This window comes from Kogia breviceps, chromosome 4, assembly GCF_026419965.1.
Source record: "Kogia breviceps isolate mKogBre1 chromosome 4, mKogBre1 haplotype 1, whole genome shotgun sequence".
NCBI classification, from domain to species: domain Eukaryota; kingdom Metazoa; phylum Chordata; class Mammalia; order Artiodactyla; family Physeteridae; genus Kogia; species Kogia breviceps.
Genome location: NC_081313.1, coordinates 46,304,343 through 46,320,582, shown reverse-complemented (window position 1 = coordinate 46,320,582; position 16,240 = coordinate 46,304,343). Strand labels below are relative to the sequence as shown.

Genomic DNA, 16,240 nt, shown 5'->3' with positions numbered 1-16,240 from the left:
CCTAGTCAAGTTATAGAACTCTTAAGTAGACAACTAAGTTCCTGTGAAAGTGAATGAACTTGTTCAGGGTGACATAGCTAGTTAATTACAGAACTGGGACCAAAACTGTGCTTTCTGTGATGCCTTTTGTACAGCATCCCAATGAATGACTAGGTCTCAGAAGGTTCTTTAGTTAGACATGAAAAGTGTCATCCCTAAAAACACGATTTGCTTATGAAGGATCATTGTCTAAATATGTTAAACTTTAAAAAACAAATTTCCAGCTACAATATAAACTTCTGAATTATGGACGTTCAGTGAAATACACTACTTTGTTTCCTAAGCACCATATCCAAAAAACAGGACTGAAACAGATGTTATGTGTCAGGGTCAGAGGGAGGCTTTCTAGTTATATTATGCTAACTAGAGAAAGACTTTAAAAATCCTTTCCTGGGGCCATTGGGGGATGGGTACTGAGACTGAAATGAGGAAATGTGTTCCTAGGTGTCAAGCTTTGAATAGATCACCCTTGTGTTATATTTCTCTGAGCTTAGGATACATGTTGGATTTTGTTCACTAACATTTCTATTATATGCACAAAAACAGCAAAAGACTCTGAAAGTCTACCCAGGTTCTTTTGTCCATTCAATGTCCGTTGTTTGCAATACAATGGACAATTTTGGGGGAGTTTGGAGATCTTTCGGTTTTGATGAAATATCTGTCAGAGCCTCAAAATACCATTACTAATGGGCATTGATTGGGGTTTGGAAATATTTTTACTTGAAAACCTGTTGTGACGGATATTTTGTAGAGATTAGGTTTGCACATATCAAGTTACTTGAATTCATTTTGCTAAGAGTTTCTTTATTAATTTGCTTGACTTTTATTTTTTAAAAACACAAAGTCAGTCTAGTGCAGTGGTTACATTCATGGGCTCTGGACTTGGACTATCTGCTTTAAAATCCCAACTCTATTACCTACTGGGTGTGTATGACCTTAAGGAAGTTATTTAATTTTGGCGCCTCAGTTTTCTCAACTTTAAAATGAAGGTAGTAGTACCTGCCTCATTAGAATGATTATGATGACCAAATTAAGTAATGATGCAAAGTGCTTGTGCTAGGGTAGTTGGTTTTGCACTTAAATCTAGAGAATTGCTCAGTCATTCAGTATGCTAGGGAATAATCGACTATAGATATAGTGGAATAGGGGATATTTTTGTCTGCAAGTTGAAGGCAAAATGCCTGGCTATTCTTCTCATTGAAAGAAGACCCAGAAATATCACATTATTTTGTTAAAATTTTGTGGCCATCAAAACCTATTGTCTTTATTGAAGTTTGACTAATACTTAGAGAGAGTATTCTAGTGTTTCATTTTAGCAGAGTAATCAAGAGGAATTCTGTTCTAGTATTGGAAGCTTTTTTAAGTGACCATATCAGGAGAAAAGGAAAGAGTCTTGAGTCTTGTGTTGCAGTTTTTCTCTCAGAAATAAAACAAACATGCTGTGTTTATGTTGCTGGTATAAATTGTGCCCTATAAAATGGTAACTTTTCTTTCAAATCAAATGTTAGCTTACTATTTCAATAGATTCCCTAACATCTAGCTTTAATCTAGGGGGAAAAAAAGCCCACTTAACTAGATTTAATCTAGTAACAAAACCCATTTAATCTTTCTATTAAAATGAATTGAGCTTGGAAGAAGACATTGTCTGCTCAAAATATAGCTCTAATATAAATCAAGCAGTTATATTTCTTTTGTTCAACAAACCCCAGGTCCTTTCTTTCACCTTAACAGCCTTTTGATGATTAATTAGGTGAACCACACTTAATTAGATGGAATGTATAATTGATTAAGAAAAATCTAATCTATTTTTGACTTCCTTATTGACCTGAATGCTCATGTATAGCCAAGGAACAAATCCTTCTAATTCTTATGTGATTAGCTCCTATCTTTCCATTTCTACACAAATTTATATTGAAACAGAACTGTGACAATAAGCAGTCTTCAGAATCAACCGTCTCCAAATTATAATACACATTGCCACCAAATTAATCTTATTTGAATCTCTCTGTATATTATTTAGCTACATCCAAAATACATAAATTTTACTGGTTTTCCATAGAAGTCTACAAATCCAACACCTCTCACCTCCGCTAGACTATTTACCTCCCCAAAGCATCTTATTATTATTCTTCCACATGTACTTTCTTTTAAGGCCTAATTTAAGTCCTGCTTCTTCTTTGAGTTATTTTCCACTGGTCTAGACATATATAGGTTACTCATTTAAATCTTTGAGGCACTGATTGTTTCTATTATTAGTTTGATATTTATTTTCTCTGTTGGAGGGGTTGTATATATCTTTTATTTTCAAATAGATACTTCACTGTTTTTAATCTCTGCCAACCAGCCCAGTACCTACTAGATGTTCAATGATAATGATGATTTGAAAGCCCTACTCTACGATGTTCAGATGTGCTTTTAGATATGGGGATAATATAATTTTGTCATCAGAATTTATAAGGATATAAATTCAAAATAAAAAATAATCACATTGAAAATATAAAATAAAATAATTTTCAAATATATTATTTTGTAAAGTGGAAAACTACCATGGAGTTTAATGAAAACGTGTTCATATCAAAGAAGTACAGGCACATAGATGAAAAATCACTCAGGAATTCTACCTCAAGCTGCCCGCACTTGAATACCATGTCTTTGTAAGAATTCCATGACTTGGCAGGCTTCACACGCTGTCACCATATATTCCCACATGAAGCCAAGGACAGAATTCAGTGTTAACTAAACCAAGAGCTCAGGGCACTCAGATTTCTACTATTTTCCATAGAAATATTCATCATTGATTTTAAATATTAAATCAGCTTTCCTTTTTAAATATTAAATCAGCTTTCCTTTCGGGGTGGTTTGATACAGAGTTGAAATAAGAGGCCCTGGGACTTTATAGGCAAACCTGTTGTGCATTGTTGAACTAATGGCTTTGGGTAAGTTATTTAACCTCCTTATGACCTCTTCAGTAAAACAGTGTTAATGAAATAAAATAACACCCTAAGAGTTATTGCAAGAATTAAATGAAAGAAAATGCAAAACACCTGGTACAGAGTTGGTATCTACTACGTGTAAATAAATTTCTGTAAGTTCCTTGTATCAGCTAGTGGCAGGTTTCATTTACTGGGCGTTTATCCTGTACCAGGCACTCTTCATATACTTTGTATCATGGGTATTAACACATTCAATCTTTGCAGCATTCTTATGCAATAGCTATTCTCATTCTGTTTCACACATGAGGAACTAAGCCATAGACAAGTAAAGTACACAGCTAGTAAGTATCATAGCTGGGGTTCAAAACATGCTTTTGGGTTCCATACATAACCTCTTAACTGCTAGACAACATAATCTCTCCCACTATCAGATCATTTCCATGGACCACATCCTGTGGACAATTTAAAAAGCAGTCTCATTTTAACGCACTATTTACCTAACTAAAACATCGTTGGGAGAAACATACAATGCATTCCATAGTCAAGTATAACTCATTTTAATTTATCCATTCTTTTGAATTAGCTGTACCATTGCTCCCTTTCAGTTGTGAGAAATCCAGCCTTGCTTGATCTTACCTGGGCAAAGGCATGCTTTGAAGTCGTTGTCCCAGAACCTGTGCAAATCTTATTTCTTATTTGTTTTGCTGCTTATGAATAATTAATTAAATAAATGCTTTCAAGGATTCCAAAGAAGCTAAAAAAACAGATTTTGAAAATCCACAAAAAGGTATCTAGGAAAACTTTTGTTAAGTTAAGAGATGTTATCTGCTGTTCTAGGCGTGGGTGCTTTTATCAAAACATTTCTCCCACTTTCAATTTTCCACTTGTTAAAATCTAAGGCCTTATTTGGCTGTCACTTACAGTACTGTGTTTTTTGGAAAAGTTTCTGGCAGCTAGTTTTTAAAAGATTTTGTTAAAAAAAAAAAAAAGAAAGAAAAAGCAAGCTGTGTAGTCCTCCTGTTGGAAGAATTCCTCTGACCTTCTGCATTATTATAAAGAGAATTGCCAATTTATCCAGGCCTCCCCCACCTGGTTATCTTCAGAACTTTACAATGTGTGCTTTTCCTAAGGCAGTTATTTTCAAGCATGATTTTGTAACACTGCAGGGTTTTTCAAGCTATTTCAAGGAGATAGCAAAGAATTCTCAAAACCAAATTAATTTTATTTTCAAAAAGAAGCATGCATGCCATAAATCATTGGGAGGCATTCAGGAGGGTAATTTTAGATGTCAGGAAATTGCACAAATAATGATAGAATATGGGCACCTGTACAGAAGTAGACAATTCTGCTTCTACAGTGGAACCCTTTAACATGCACCAAGCAATGGGAGATTTGCAGAACGCCTCTTTCAGTCTTAGTCCGTGTTTAACCACAACTCTCAATGATTTGTTAATAGAATAGTGTTGTATCTTCTATTTCAGCTTAGTTGTGATCATCCACAAAGTGCCCAGTCTCTTTGAACATCCACATGGCATGCCAATTGTGAGAAGATTAGCATGTAAATTTTTTACTCCTCTTAAGGGAAGGTCACTGTAAGCAATAATAGAACCTAGAATTCTCTGAGCTCAATGAATTTCCCAACATAGATCCTATATCATTCTCAGTCATATCAATCCCTTTATTTGGTCACTGAGAATCACTTTTCTCTACTTAGAGCCAGGCATTTAAATATCTTCAGCTTCCAGCCTCTCTTCTGGGTACCTGAGCTACACTTCGTCATGTCAATTGTTTTGCACTTTATCTGCCCTACTGGATTATAAACTCCTAGAGGGCAGGGACAGCATGGGACTAACCTTTAAATATCCTAGAGCACTCGATATAGTTCTTAGCACAAAATAAATGCCCACAAGTGTTTGTTGAATGAAACTAAGTCTTTAGAAAGTGGGAAATTTTTATTTCTTTTTTTTTGCCATGTCAGTTTACTGCCTACTGTTTTTTTTCTCACGTTATCCTGTTATCTGAATTTTTTATTTCTACAAACCTGAACAGGGTTTATACCTACTGATTTCAATTTTTTTTTCTTTTTGAACAAAACTTGCTTACTTCTTCTTTATTGGAACTGCACATTCTAATTCCTCATCCGGAGTGCACTTCTTTCTTAATTTCCTTTCCATTAATTTTTGATCTTTCCCCTCTTCAAGCTTTACTGCAACTCAGCATTCCCTCTTTATTTATGTACGCCATTCTCACTGTATTTTTCTGCCCTTGATAATTTCACTTTTTAGGTCTTCTGGTGTCTTTTTCTGAGCATAGTGTAATCCTTTCCATTAAATTATAAACTCTTTGAGGGTAAGCACGCTTACACATACCTGTTTTGCACAACTCCCAACGTAATTGTCAGACCCTCAGCCCATTTTACAGAAATTGGCTATTCATTGTAATTATTACTTAAGTGTGCGTGTATGTATAAAACAAATTTTCTGATTAAGTCATGGTACATGTGTCTCATTAAATTATTATAGGTACACCAAGTGGTGACCCTGTGCTTCTGTGAACAGAACATCAGAGTATCCTTTTCTGTAACATTTTAAAGGCAAGAAATTAAAACTTAAGGTGGAACAACCAGGGAAGGCGGTAGGAGGAACTCTTAGAATTGACCTAATAGTAATCATAGAAACCAAAAAAAAAAAAAAAAATTCAGTCAGACTATTCTATTCTGCATTTCCTAACTCCTTCTTAAGTTACTGTTTTAAATTTTTAAAAAATATTTTCTTAGATCCTGAGATATGTGATTTGATTTCAATCCTGAGCTGTCTGTAGCATCACTAGGCTGCTGGGGACATCTATAATCAAAGGTTTGGATTCCCTTCCAAATTCAGTTCTAATGTTTACACCCTGGTGTCCATATAATGAGATTTAACAGGCCTTATCACCTACTTACTTGAATTATTGTAATATTTACATTTTTTTCTCCAGTAGCAAACTAGATAGGTAAGAAATAATATCTTCTCTTTTATTTTAAACCTCCTTTGAGTAAGTTTGTTGAAGCCATTCTGACCATGAATAAAAATCTTAGATTAAAAACATTTAAGGAAATAACTATGAAAAGCTAGATTTATTTCTTCTATAATTGAATAAAAATGTATATACCATAAGCAATAATTGAAACACTAAAACCATTTTTAGTTCCCTATGAAAACAATCTGTTCCTCTGCAGGATCATCAGTTTAAATGCAAAGAGATAACAAATACCATTCGCGTATGTAACCGTGTTGTTCCACGCTTTGAAAGGGTCTTCATTAGCAAGGCTAAACAACACAACACAACCTGTAATGTGTTCCATATGCAGGTATTTTGAAACCTTTTGTTTGGTTTCTAACTAGAGAGAAAGAGGGAGGAAAAGAAAGAGTTCATTTTATTCTCTTGGGATTTGTTTTATACGGTGCATCAGATTGAGTTTAGCCAACAGGGATGCATTTCTCCTTGTCTAGCTCATGTTTGTTTATTCTCTCCTTATAAGAACCAGGGACTAGCCATTTCTTTTATGAACGCGGACCGAAGGGAGATAAATAGACCTTGCGGGAGAGGAAGGTCAAGTTCAAAGTTTTTCTTTCCTTTGGATTCAGGAATCAGCAAATGGAAAGACTAGCCAAACAACCAGCATCAGGCATCTGATGGTTAAGCCCTCCCCCCAGGACTTTTTATGTACATAAGCAGTCACAGGAGCAGCTGCGGCGCATTAGTTCCAATAGTTTAACAGGCTGCCTTGTAGCGCTGACAAAAGCCTCGCTCGCCGTGGCTTCCCTCCATGTTCCTGTGCCCTGCGAGCTCGGCGGTGATCTTTGGCAGGGGATCGGCAGAGGAGAGGTGACGTTCAAGAGGCTTCCGCCCTGGAGTGCGCTCGCCTCCTCTACTCCCGGCCCAGTCTCCGCCGAGAGACTGAGGCAGGCGACCGAATGAACTAGCAGCGGCTCGATCCGACCTGCTTCCCTGGACATCTCCCCGAGAGTCCGAGGAAGGTAATCACTGGAAAGAGGCCAGGGAACCACGTTGCCCTGGATCGTTGCCAACTGTACAAAGTTGACCGGGAAAATGGCTCAGCAGACGGCAAGCCCGGACACCTTAACAGTCCCTGAAGTGGATAATCCGCATTGTCCAAACCCCTGGCTGAACGAGGATCTTGTGAAATCCTTGCGGGAAAACCTGTTGCAGCACGAGAAGTCCAAGACAGCAAGGAAATCTGTTTCTCCCAAGCTCTCGCCGGTGATTTCGCCGAGAAATTCCCCCAGGCTCCTGCGCAGGATGCTTCTCAGTAGCAACATACCCAAACAGCGGCGGTTCACAGTGGCACATACGTGGTAAGGTTTGCACGGGTTATCAGACATGGGGGCCAGGTGCCCCTGGGTGATTTGTGGGCCTCCCGCCTTTCACTTTACGGGTAGGGAGGGGAGCGTCTTCGTCTTCACTCCTGACCCGTGATTTATCGGAAGTAATCCACCTTAATAAATCCCACAGATGTCCAAGTCAGGGCAGGAATCCTTGAGATTGGTAATAGGAACCTCTGAGGTGGGTGGTTCTCAAAGTTCAATTCCTATTGCAAGTTCCTACAAGAAAACTGAATTCCAGATGTCAAATAAGAATGCAGGTTGTTTTTTTTTTTTTTTCCTATACCGATGTGGTGGCGTTTCTTTGAATTCCTAAGCTACTAGTCCTGCCAGGTCCTGCAACAGCCTAGGAAAGAAAGGGCCAGAAAGGAGAGGAGGAAAATCATAGTTTGTTCTCTTTTCTGCATGATCCCCAATTAAACAGAGATGTGTATGGAGTGTGGGTGTGTGTATGTGTGTAATGGTGTGTCCAAGTAAAACCTGTCCTAACTACTGACTTTAATATATTTGTAATCTCAACGTGCCTTTTCAGTGGGTTTAGGAATGCCGTGCAGAAAGTTGCAGGCTGATACTTGGTAATATTGCCGTGTTCTTTGAATTTGAATTCTTTGACTATTTTGTCAATATTTTTATTTTCTTTACGAATGTTTTTATCTTCTATATAATAGGTGAATTTGTTTTATGCATATGGTACCACGTAGGTTTCTAGACGATTCTTGATATTTTCATGCTCTTGTAAAAACAAATATTAAAGTAAATCATTGTGTGAGTTTATTATGGTGTTTCTGCCTGAAAAGAGGCAATTTCAGGCTATGATCAGAGAAAGAGGGGTCTGTGATACACAGTTGGTTAATTTTAGGCAGTAGTAGGTTCTATGCACTACTTCCACATTTTGGCAAAATGAATATTAATTATGATGAAGAAAACAGGTATAGCAGAAAAAAATAACGAGTATGTTAGTTGAGAAACTGACTGAATGATTTTTATACAGCTTTTCCATAGAACACGAAAGAGTATGCCAGGAATGGAAAAAGCAAAACAAATTAGAACCAAAACAAGCAAACGAACAAACAAAAATCCCCCCAAAACCAGAATCAAGACTTCTAGGAAAGAAGCAGGAAGAAATAGAATCAAAATCTAAACTTAAGCCACATGGCCCTACCCAGGAATGCATTCATGTCATAGATGAAAATAGGCAACAAAGGAAAAAAGGTATGACCCACCCAAAGAAATGTCTGACCTCAGAATTGTCATTTTAAATAGCTAGATCTCTAATCAGGGAAGTGTTCTTATTTTTCCCCAAGATTTTAACTAAGTGGCATTTCTAAGTTTAGTTAGATATAACGCTCGTAAGAGGGGTAAGACAAACACTGATTTTTTACAGTCTTAAAGAAATGATGGAAAAGGATGACTTCTCTCGGAGGAAGATACTATTGAAAGAATTTGTCAGAGATAAGCAGTGAATGAAAGGCATAGATGAACACTAGGAGATGCTCTGAGGAGAGGGACAGCTTGAGACAGGGCATCAGATGCCAGAGCAGGAAAGCTGGCTGGAGTTCAGACAGGGTCAGGGCCAGAATTTTGGTATGCAATGTCCCTTTTGGTTGAGATGCCTTTTTAATTATAGTTCCTAAATTGTACCTGTTGCTAAATGAGTAAGCCTCCGCTCAGACACTTGATTTCTATCTGAGTGAAGCAACCTCGAGTTCAGCTGACGGTTATCAGAACTATTTGGACATGTTGAGATGTAAGGAAGGCAGGAAATCTCATGAAAACAGGCTTTCTTCTGAAATTTCTGGCACTTCCTTTTCTGATACTGTTTGGAGAAACTCCAAGGTCACGATTTCTGCCGATCTTTCATTGTGGTGTATCAGGTCTCCAGCAGATGAGGGAGGCATCAAAAGAGCAATGGGTATGAAAAAGAAAAATCATGATACCAATTCTCAGTAACGAAGGGGAGACAGTATCCCTCGTGGATTAAAAAAGCGTCCAGCAAGGGAGTTGGAAAGAGTGCCTCATATTTTCCTTATTGGTTCAACAAGCCGCAAGACGTTCATAATATCCACAGGCATCTTTCGACAAATATTGTTCCATCTGTGCTTTCATTACTTGGACTAAGCATGATCCAGAATTTTAAAAATTTATTTCAAATTGTGCTGCTTATATATATGTGTATATATATTTTGCTATCTAAACTGCTGCTACTACCACAACCATAGTCAAATCCTCCCCTCCTCCTAAATGAAATGATCAGCCATTTAATACACACCATGTGTGTTCCTGCCTCAGAATGTTGGTTCCTATACTTGATATTCCTTTCCATTCGATATGCATATATTTAATACCTACTGAGTCCAAAGTGTTTAGCTTGTACCTACTGATCACAAAGTTGAACAAGAGCTGTTCCTTGATTTCAAATTATTTACACTACAGTAGAAAAAATCATATTGGAAGGCATCTGATTAAGTTCAGGTAAGCATTTTGCTCTACAACATACTCTCCAAATCTTAGTGGATTGACACAGTAAATGTTTATTTCTTGCTTCTGCTTCTTGTGGGGAGCTAGCCTGCCCTGGGGTAATTCAGGGACCCCAGGTTCTACCATCTTGCGGTTCTTCTATTGGTAACACATGGTTTCCAAGTTTGCCAGGCTCAGCTGAATCCGGGGAAAGAGCACAGAAGATGACATTCGTGAGTTTTTATGAGGCAGGTCTAGAAGTGCACACATTACTTATCCCAGTATTCCCCAGATAGAACTCAGTCCTGTAGCCACATATAACTGCAAAGGAGGCTGGGTAACCTATCTCAGCCACATTGCCAGGAATAAGGTAAAACATCTGGTGACCAGCCCACCCGTGTCAGTCACAATGCAGTAACAGCTACTGGTTCACCCTCTATACCATAGTTAAATTCATAGAGTAACACCTATGATGACTGGTCCTTTAACATCTCTGCATACCTCCTGGATGAGGATTATACAGAGCAATTTTATTTTTTGACAAGTCTAGTGACTGAGAAGTCCTTGCTTACATAGTTGAAATCTCCTTCCTTGTAATTGTCATCCTTGGTTCCTGGATCTGCATTTTATTTTTATTTTTTTGTCTGCTTTGGGTCTTTGTTGCTGCACGTGTGCTTCCACTAGTTGCGGCGAGTGGGGGCTACTCTTCGTTGCAGTGCATGGGCTTCTCCTTGCAGTGGCTTCTCGTTGCAGGGCACGGGCTCTAGGCGCACGGGCTTCAGTAGTTGTGGCGCATGGGCTTAGCTGCTCTGCGGCATGTGGGATCTTCCTGGACCAGGGCTCGAACCCTAGTCCCCTGCATTGACAGGTGGTTTCTTAACTACTGCATCACCAGGGAAGCCCTCCTGGATCTGCTTTGAAAACCCCACAGCTTGAATCCCTCCCATCTTCCATAACTTAGACCTTAAGGCAAGAGGCTTGGAATAATCCATCAGAAAGCCAGGACCCCGCTCTATTCATCTTAGCACACCCATTAATCAGTAATGTCAGTGTTATCATGCTTTTTAAAAATTATTCTCTTTTCTTAACTAAACACCCTAGGTTATTTCACATTTATATGCTATAGTTATCAGGTGGATTCTGGTTGTTCTTAACCAGACTTCACTTGGATTTTCAAAACCCATTTAAAGAGTATTTTACTGAATTGATACAATACTCCAGGTGCTGTGTGACTCTTGGACAGAGAGCATCTGAGAAGTCAGATTACATACGTCTAAATTTTGACTTCCCGTTTACTAGTGTGATTTTTGAACAAGTTGCTTAACATAGGCTTGTTTCTCTGTTACCCAATTTCCTGGGAATAGTAATCGTATCCACTTGGTGTTGTGGTTTTATTAGGTACAATTATGTGTAAGTTAATCCACTTGGTGTTGTGGTTTTATTAGGTACAATTATGTGTAAGTTAAAGTGTTTTGCACAGGGAAAGACACTTAATGAGGGTCATTATATAAGCTAATATTTTCTTTATTATGTGTCCATTAATCCAGTCTTGCTCAGCCTGAATCTTTAGGCTCATGTCTACATTTTTAAATGGTTACCCTGTCAGTTGTTTGTGGATGGGACAATGTTTTTAGTAATACTTATATCCCTAGCTAATGTTCATTGAACACTGGTGTTGGATCTGGTGCTGTGTGTTATATTAGGACCCTCTTGTATTCATGCTTCTCATCACTTTGTTTTACCATGTTTACTTAATGTCTAGTACTTTGTAGTCTACTGATTATAGACCAGACTGTTTTCATCAGAGTAGGGAATTCCCTCTGATGTCAACATGAACGTCAGCGGAATTTCTGGTGAAGAAAACTTTCAGTGTTAAGTTTACTTCTGGAGAATCAGTCAGGCAAATCTTTATATTTTTCAGTTTTTTTTCCTTACTTTACACTGGGTTCTGTGCACCAAATGAAGGAACGTGTTCTAGAGTGTGTAAGTGATACTAGGCAATAGGATTTCTTTGGGCAAGATACTATCCAGGTAATACCACGTGTCTTATCTTTAAAATTTCTGTGTATGCATGTGTGTTTTTAATTACAACATATCCAAAGGTAGAAGCAGCAGTTAGTAACGTCCTTAAACAACAAAATAATTTCTTTAGGTCAATTTTTGAAAGGCATTTTTCAGGAGACTTTTCAAAAATCTTAAAGATTTTCAGGGAGCTAGGTAAGTGTTTTGGGCTATCATTTTTGTTCATTATAAATTTCTCTTTACTGGGCATTGGATAGAAAATTGCTCATGTTTAAAAGTAAACAGTTGCTTTCTTGAGCCATAATTTCTTCAGTAACTACAGTTGCTTTCATGGTTGTAGTTTAAGAGAGAAATACACTATAAATTTTCTTCAAGTTACAGAAGGTTCCGGAAACCCTTTATCACCTATAAAGAAGAAATCCAGCCACTTAGAGCATTTATAGGTCACACACAAACACACCGCCACACACACCCAAGTAGATTTTCAAAGCTATTATTTAGGTGTTGTATTTGAGACTCTTTCTTCTTTGCTCCAACTCTCCTACATTTGCCTGCCTTAACTTTAAGGTTATCTTCTCTCTGCCCCTTATGGTGAGGATACCGAGAGAAGGGCATTGCTGGTGCTCTCCTAGGAGCTGGGAACCCAGAGATGGGCTGTGGTTATAGTGTGATACAAGGAGGTGGGGAGGAAGTTTCTGGGGAAAATTTTCTGGGACGCACAACAGGAAGTAATGCCAGCAGGTTAGGTAGAGCCAGTTGGCTGAGTCTTTAGCTGTGTCTCTGGTGTAATTGGCTGTGTGTCTTCCACAGGAATCTTGGGGTACTGCAAGTTAAGGGTGTCTGTGACTTTTGAAAAGCATGCTTAGCCTTTCCTAAAATCAGAAGACCCCAGGAAGATATTCATCTTAAAAACTTGTCAGTTGCCTTTATGATATTTAAGAAATTACAAAATAAAAATGTGACAAATAGTTACTGAGGAAAATGAAGAAAACAATGAAATAGCATGGCAATTTATTACTCATATGTACTTTGTGACCTTTGACATTTACCTTAAAGAGAAAAGGGATTAAGTGTATCTGTACCAGCCAAAGTCAATTCTGTCAATACTAGTGGTAAAACTACTTCCAGGCAAAAGCACAGTCTTTTTTATAAAGTTGGTAGAAATGCTGAATGAGAAGAAAGTAAAAAATTGAATCTCAAAGTTCATGAAAATAATTCTTAAATCATACCTTTAATTTTAAAAGTTATTCTTTATATAAATTTCTTTATAAATAACAAGCTCCTGTGAGGTTAGGTAATTGATTGAGCTTCAGAGCTTCAGCACTTTTTTTTTTTCCTTAGACAGGAAGCTACCAAAATTGTTCTTCAAGTAGCAGTTTCAGGAAGAAGCTTTATTGTCACCAGTGTGGCAAAGTTATGTCGTTGTTTTTTAATGCTTTTGCTTTTGAAAAGAATCATGTTTTTAAACTGTGAGGAGTTTAGCATAGTGGAAGCCATGTATTTCCACCTCTGCAGCCACTTAATATTTGACCTTAGTTACTCCACCTTTTTGAATTGTAGACTTTTTATTCATAAGTCATATGGCTATAGAGGCATTTGATATTTACAAGTAAGAAACTGACTAATTAAATTTACAAAGTGGTAACAAACCACAGTACATTTAAGATAAGTAATTTAAAAGAAGTTCCAACTTGCTGTTGTAAGATAATGAGGTGTATGCCTCATGGGTAAAAACAGGGGACAGTGTGCTTTAATAATTCTGTGGCTCATAAAAAGGCTGCAGGACCTTCAGAATGAAAGCATTGGTGGTATTCACTCTAGGACACCATCTGGAAGCCATGATTTGGGGTAGAAAATGTGGAAATCTGTAGATGATAATAAAAATTCAAATTTAAAATTTTCTTTTACTGTATCTTCAATTATATACCATCTTAACACACCGATCTCTTCTACTATATATAAAAAAACAACAAAAAATCATTTCATGTTCAATTTTAAGGACATAAATGTCTAGCTATTTCAAATGAAGTACTTATTTTCAAAATGAAATCTTGAGTTGATATGAGACCAAATTGATTTCATTTTGGACTAAAAACTTTAGGTTCATAATAACTTTATAATCTTAGACTTATTATAACATAGCCAATAATAATTTAGCTCCTGCTGTATGTCAGATACTTTATGTACATTAACCTTTCAAAACAAACACGGTTGAATTTAAGTATTATTAGCTGTATTTTACACATACATATGCCAGGGCCAGAGAAATTGGTACATAACCAAGATCATTCAGCTATGCAGCCATGAAGTGAGTTGACTTAAAACTTAAACTCAGGTTTGCCTAACTCTCCACCGTGTATTCTTTCAGCATTACCTTCCTTTGGGCTAAGAATTACATTCACATTTATTTCCCTACCCAGCTTGTATATCAAAGCTGCAACAGTGAATATTAGATGACTTCACAGAATGGTGGTTAGTTAACAGAAGGGTAGAAACAGACCCTTTCTTAGTGTTGAATCTCAGTTTATTTGTTTAACACCTGTGGCTTGTATGAATGTAGACATATTTTTTTTTGACAAAAATATGTGTATGTGGAGGAGAAATATATGTCCTTGATGAAGGAAGGTTTTAAGGTCAACAGAAAACATTCTGTTTTAGAGTAGTTTTAGACTAAGACTGGCATCAAGACAAAACCAATCAGAGATAATTTTATTTTCAATGATTCAGAGAGAAAGGCATGAAAGGCTTGAGCTCTAAAGAAAAGATTAAGTCAGAAATCTATTAAGGTTCGGTTCCAGAAGAGCCAGCTGGAAATGATGGTCTGCAGGCTCAAGTCACTAAGCAACAGAGCAGCAAACTGCTTGGTAACCAGAGCTGGCTAGACTCACAGGCTGACTGCAAATGACCGGGTGGCCAGACAGGAGGACCACAGCCCATCTGACCTCAAAACACTCTCCTTTTAGTCATCCGCCAGCTTTCCTGCCCAGTCCCCCCATTTTGGAAAGGTCTCTTTGACTTAACAAGATACCTGCTTTCAGAATGGAAATATCTCTGAGACCATAAGTACATGCTATCTGTCTTCTTTAAAAGGGCATTTCTGAGATTGCTTTCTTTGGGCCAGTGTATCATAAACAAAATATAAAGTTTAATGAGAGGAAAGAAAGTGAAAACATTGGGATTAATGGCTCGACCTTGGGTTTTTAGGAGCAAATGTATACAGGGCCAAATTGCCTACTTCATTTGGTGAGATCTGTCCTTGAACTCTGAGAGCACAGTGTTGCCATTTATTTAACGCTTTCTGTCTTATGCTGTCTTCTTTTTCATGAGTGTGTTTTGACTGTGCAGCTGGACTCTAAGTTCCTAAAAAATGGGAACCCTCACATACATCAATCTTTGTATCCATTGTGAGGGGCCAAGTGCCACCTGTATAATATATATTTAGTGAATACTTGTTGTTTAATTGAGAAACATACCCTCAATTGCTGTGGCTCTTATGCTGAACACCTGGGGAGATCTATAGCCTTCCAGCCTAGAAGTCCTGGTGATGTCGTGTTTGATTGCCATAGTGGAAAGAAGTTTCATACGCAATGATTAACCATTTGTTTGGACTTTGTCACCACGGCTCTGTGTGTATGAGTGTGTGTTCTGGGTGTACACACACCTAGGCGGGTATGATTTGACTCTAGTATACATGAATGAATTGGTATATGACGGTGTCAAATATACGCATTTTAATAATTTTTAGTTTATACTTTGAAAATAATTTATGCCTGTTGTATTTCTGAAAAAATATGTAAATGTATTTATGATTCTTGGTAAATTACTGAATAACTAGCTTGTTAAACTCTTATGACTAATTCTTATCTCTTAGAATTCATAGTGGTTCAATTATAATACAAGACTTACGCTCATAAAAGAAATGCCAAGATTTTGAGGAGAAATTTGAAACAAACAAACAAAATCCCCAAAACACTCTGTGCAGTTTTTGTTTGTTTTTTGGTATGAAATTTGGAGAAATTTGAACTGAGAGAAACAAAGTACCACTTCTTCAAAGTACATCTTCAGAATAAGTAAAATTGAATAACAGAAAAAAATTTTCAAGAGATTTAGCAGGTTATTTATTTATTTATTTATTTTTGCGCTATGCGGGCCTCTCACTGTTGTGGCCTCTCCCGTTGCGGAGCACAGGCTCCAGACGTGCAGGCTCAGAGGCCATGGCTCACGGGCCCAGCCTCTCCGAGGCATGTGGGATCCTCCTGGACCAGGGCACAAACCCGTGTCCCCTGCATCTGCAGGCGGACTCCCAACCACTGCGCCACCAGGGAAGCCCTAGCAGGTTATTTTAATGTAAATATTTTGTCCATAGTTCATACGCATTTTTACCTTGCAGTGATTTCAAACCAA

At 37.6% G+C, this 16,240-nt stretch overlaps 1 protein-coding gene across 6 annotated transcripts in view; it reads left to right on the top strand.

Annotated features, from left to right (window-relative positions):
• The window catches only part of PDE4D (phosphodiesterase 4D), a 1,495,323-nt gene that overhangs the window by 751,909 nt on the left and 727,174 nt on the right, over positions 1 to 16,240 (top strand). Inside the window, exon 1 of one of the 6 annotated variants that reach the window (XM_059060968.2) lies at positions 6,676 to 7,330. The exons of the other annotated variants lie outside the window; for them this stretch is intronic. Within the exon in view, the coding sequence (XP_058916951.1) occupies positions 7,065 to 7,330 (266 nt within the window). The 5' untranslated portion in view covers positions 6,676 to 7,064. Of the gene's footprint in view, positions 1 to 6,675; positions 7,331 to 16,240 lie in introns of those variants that run through there. 6 annotated transcript variants of the gene reach the window in all.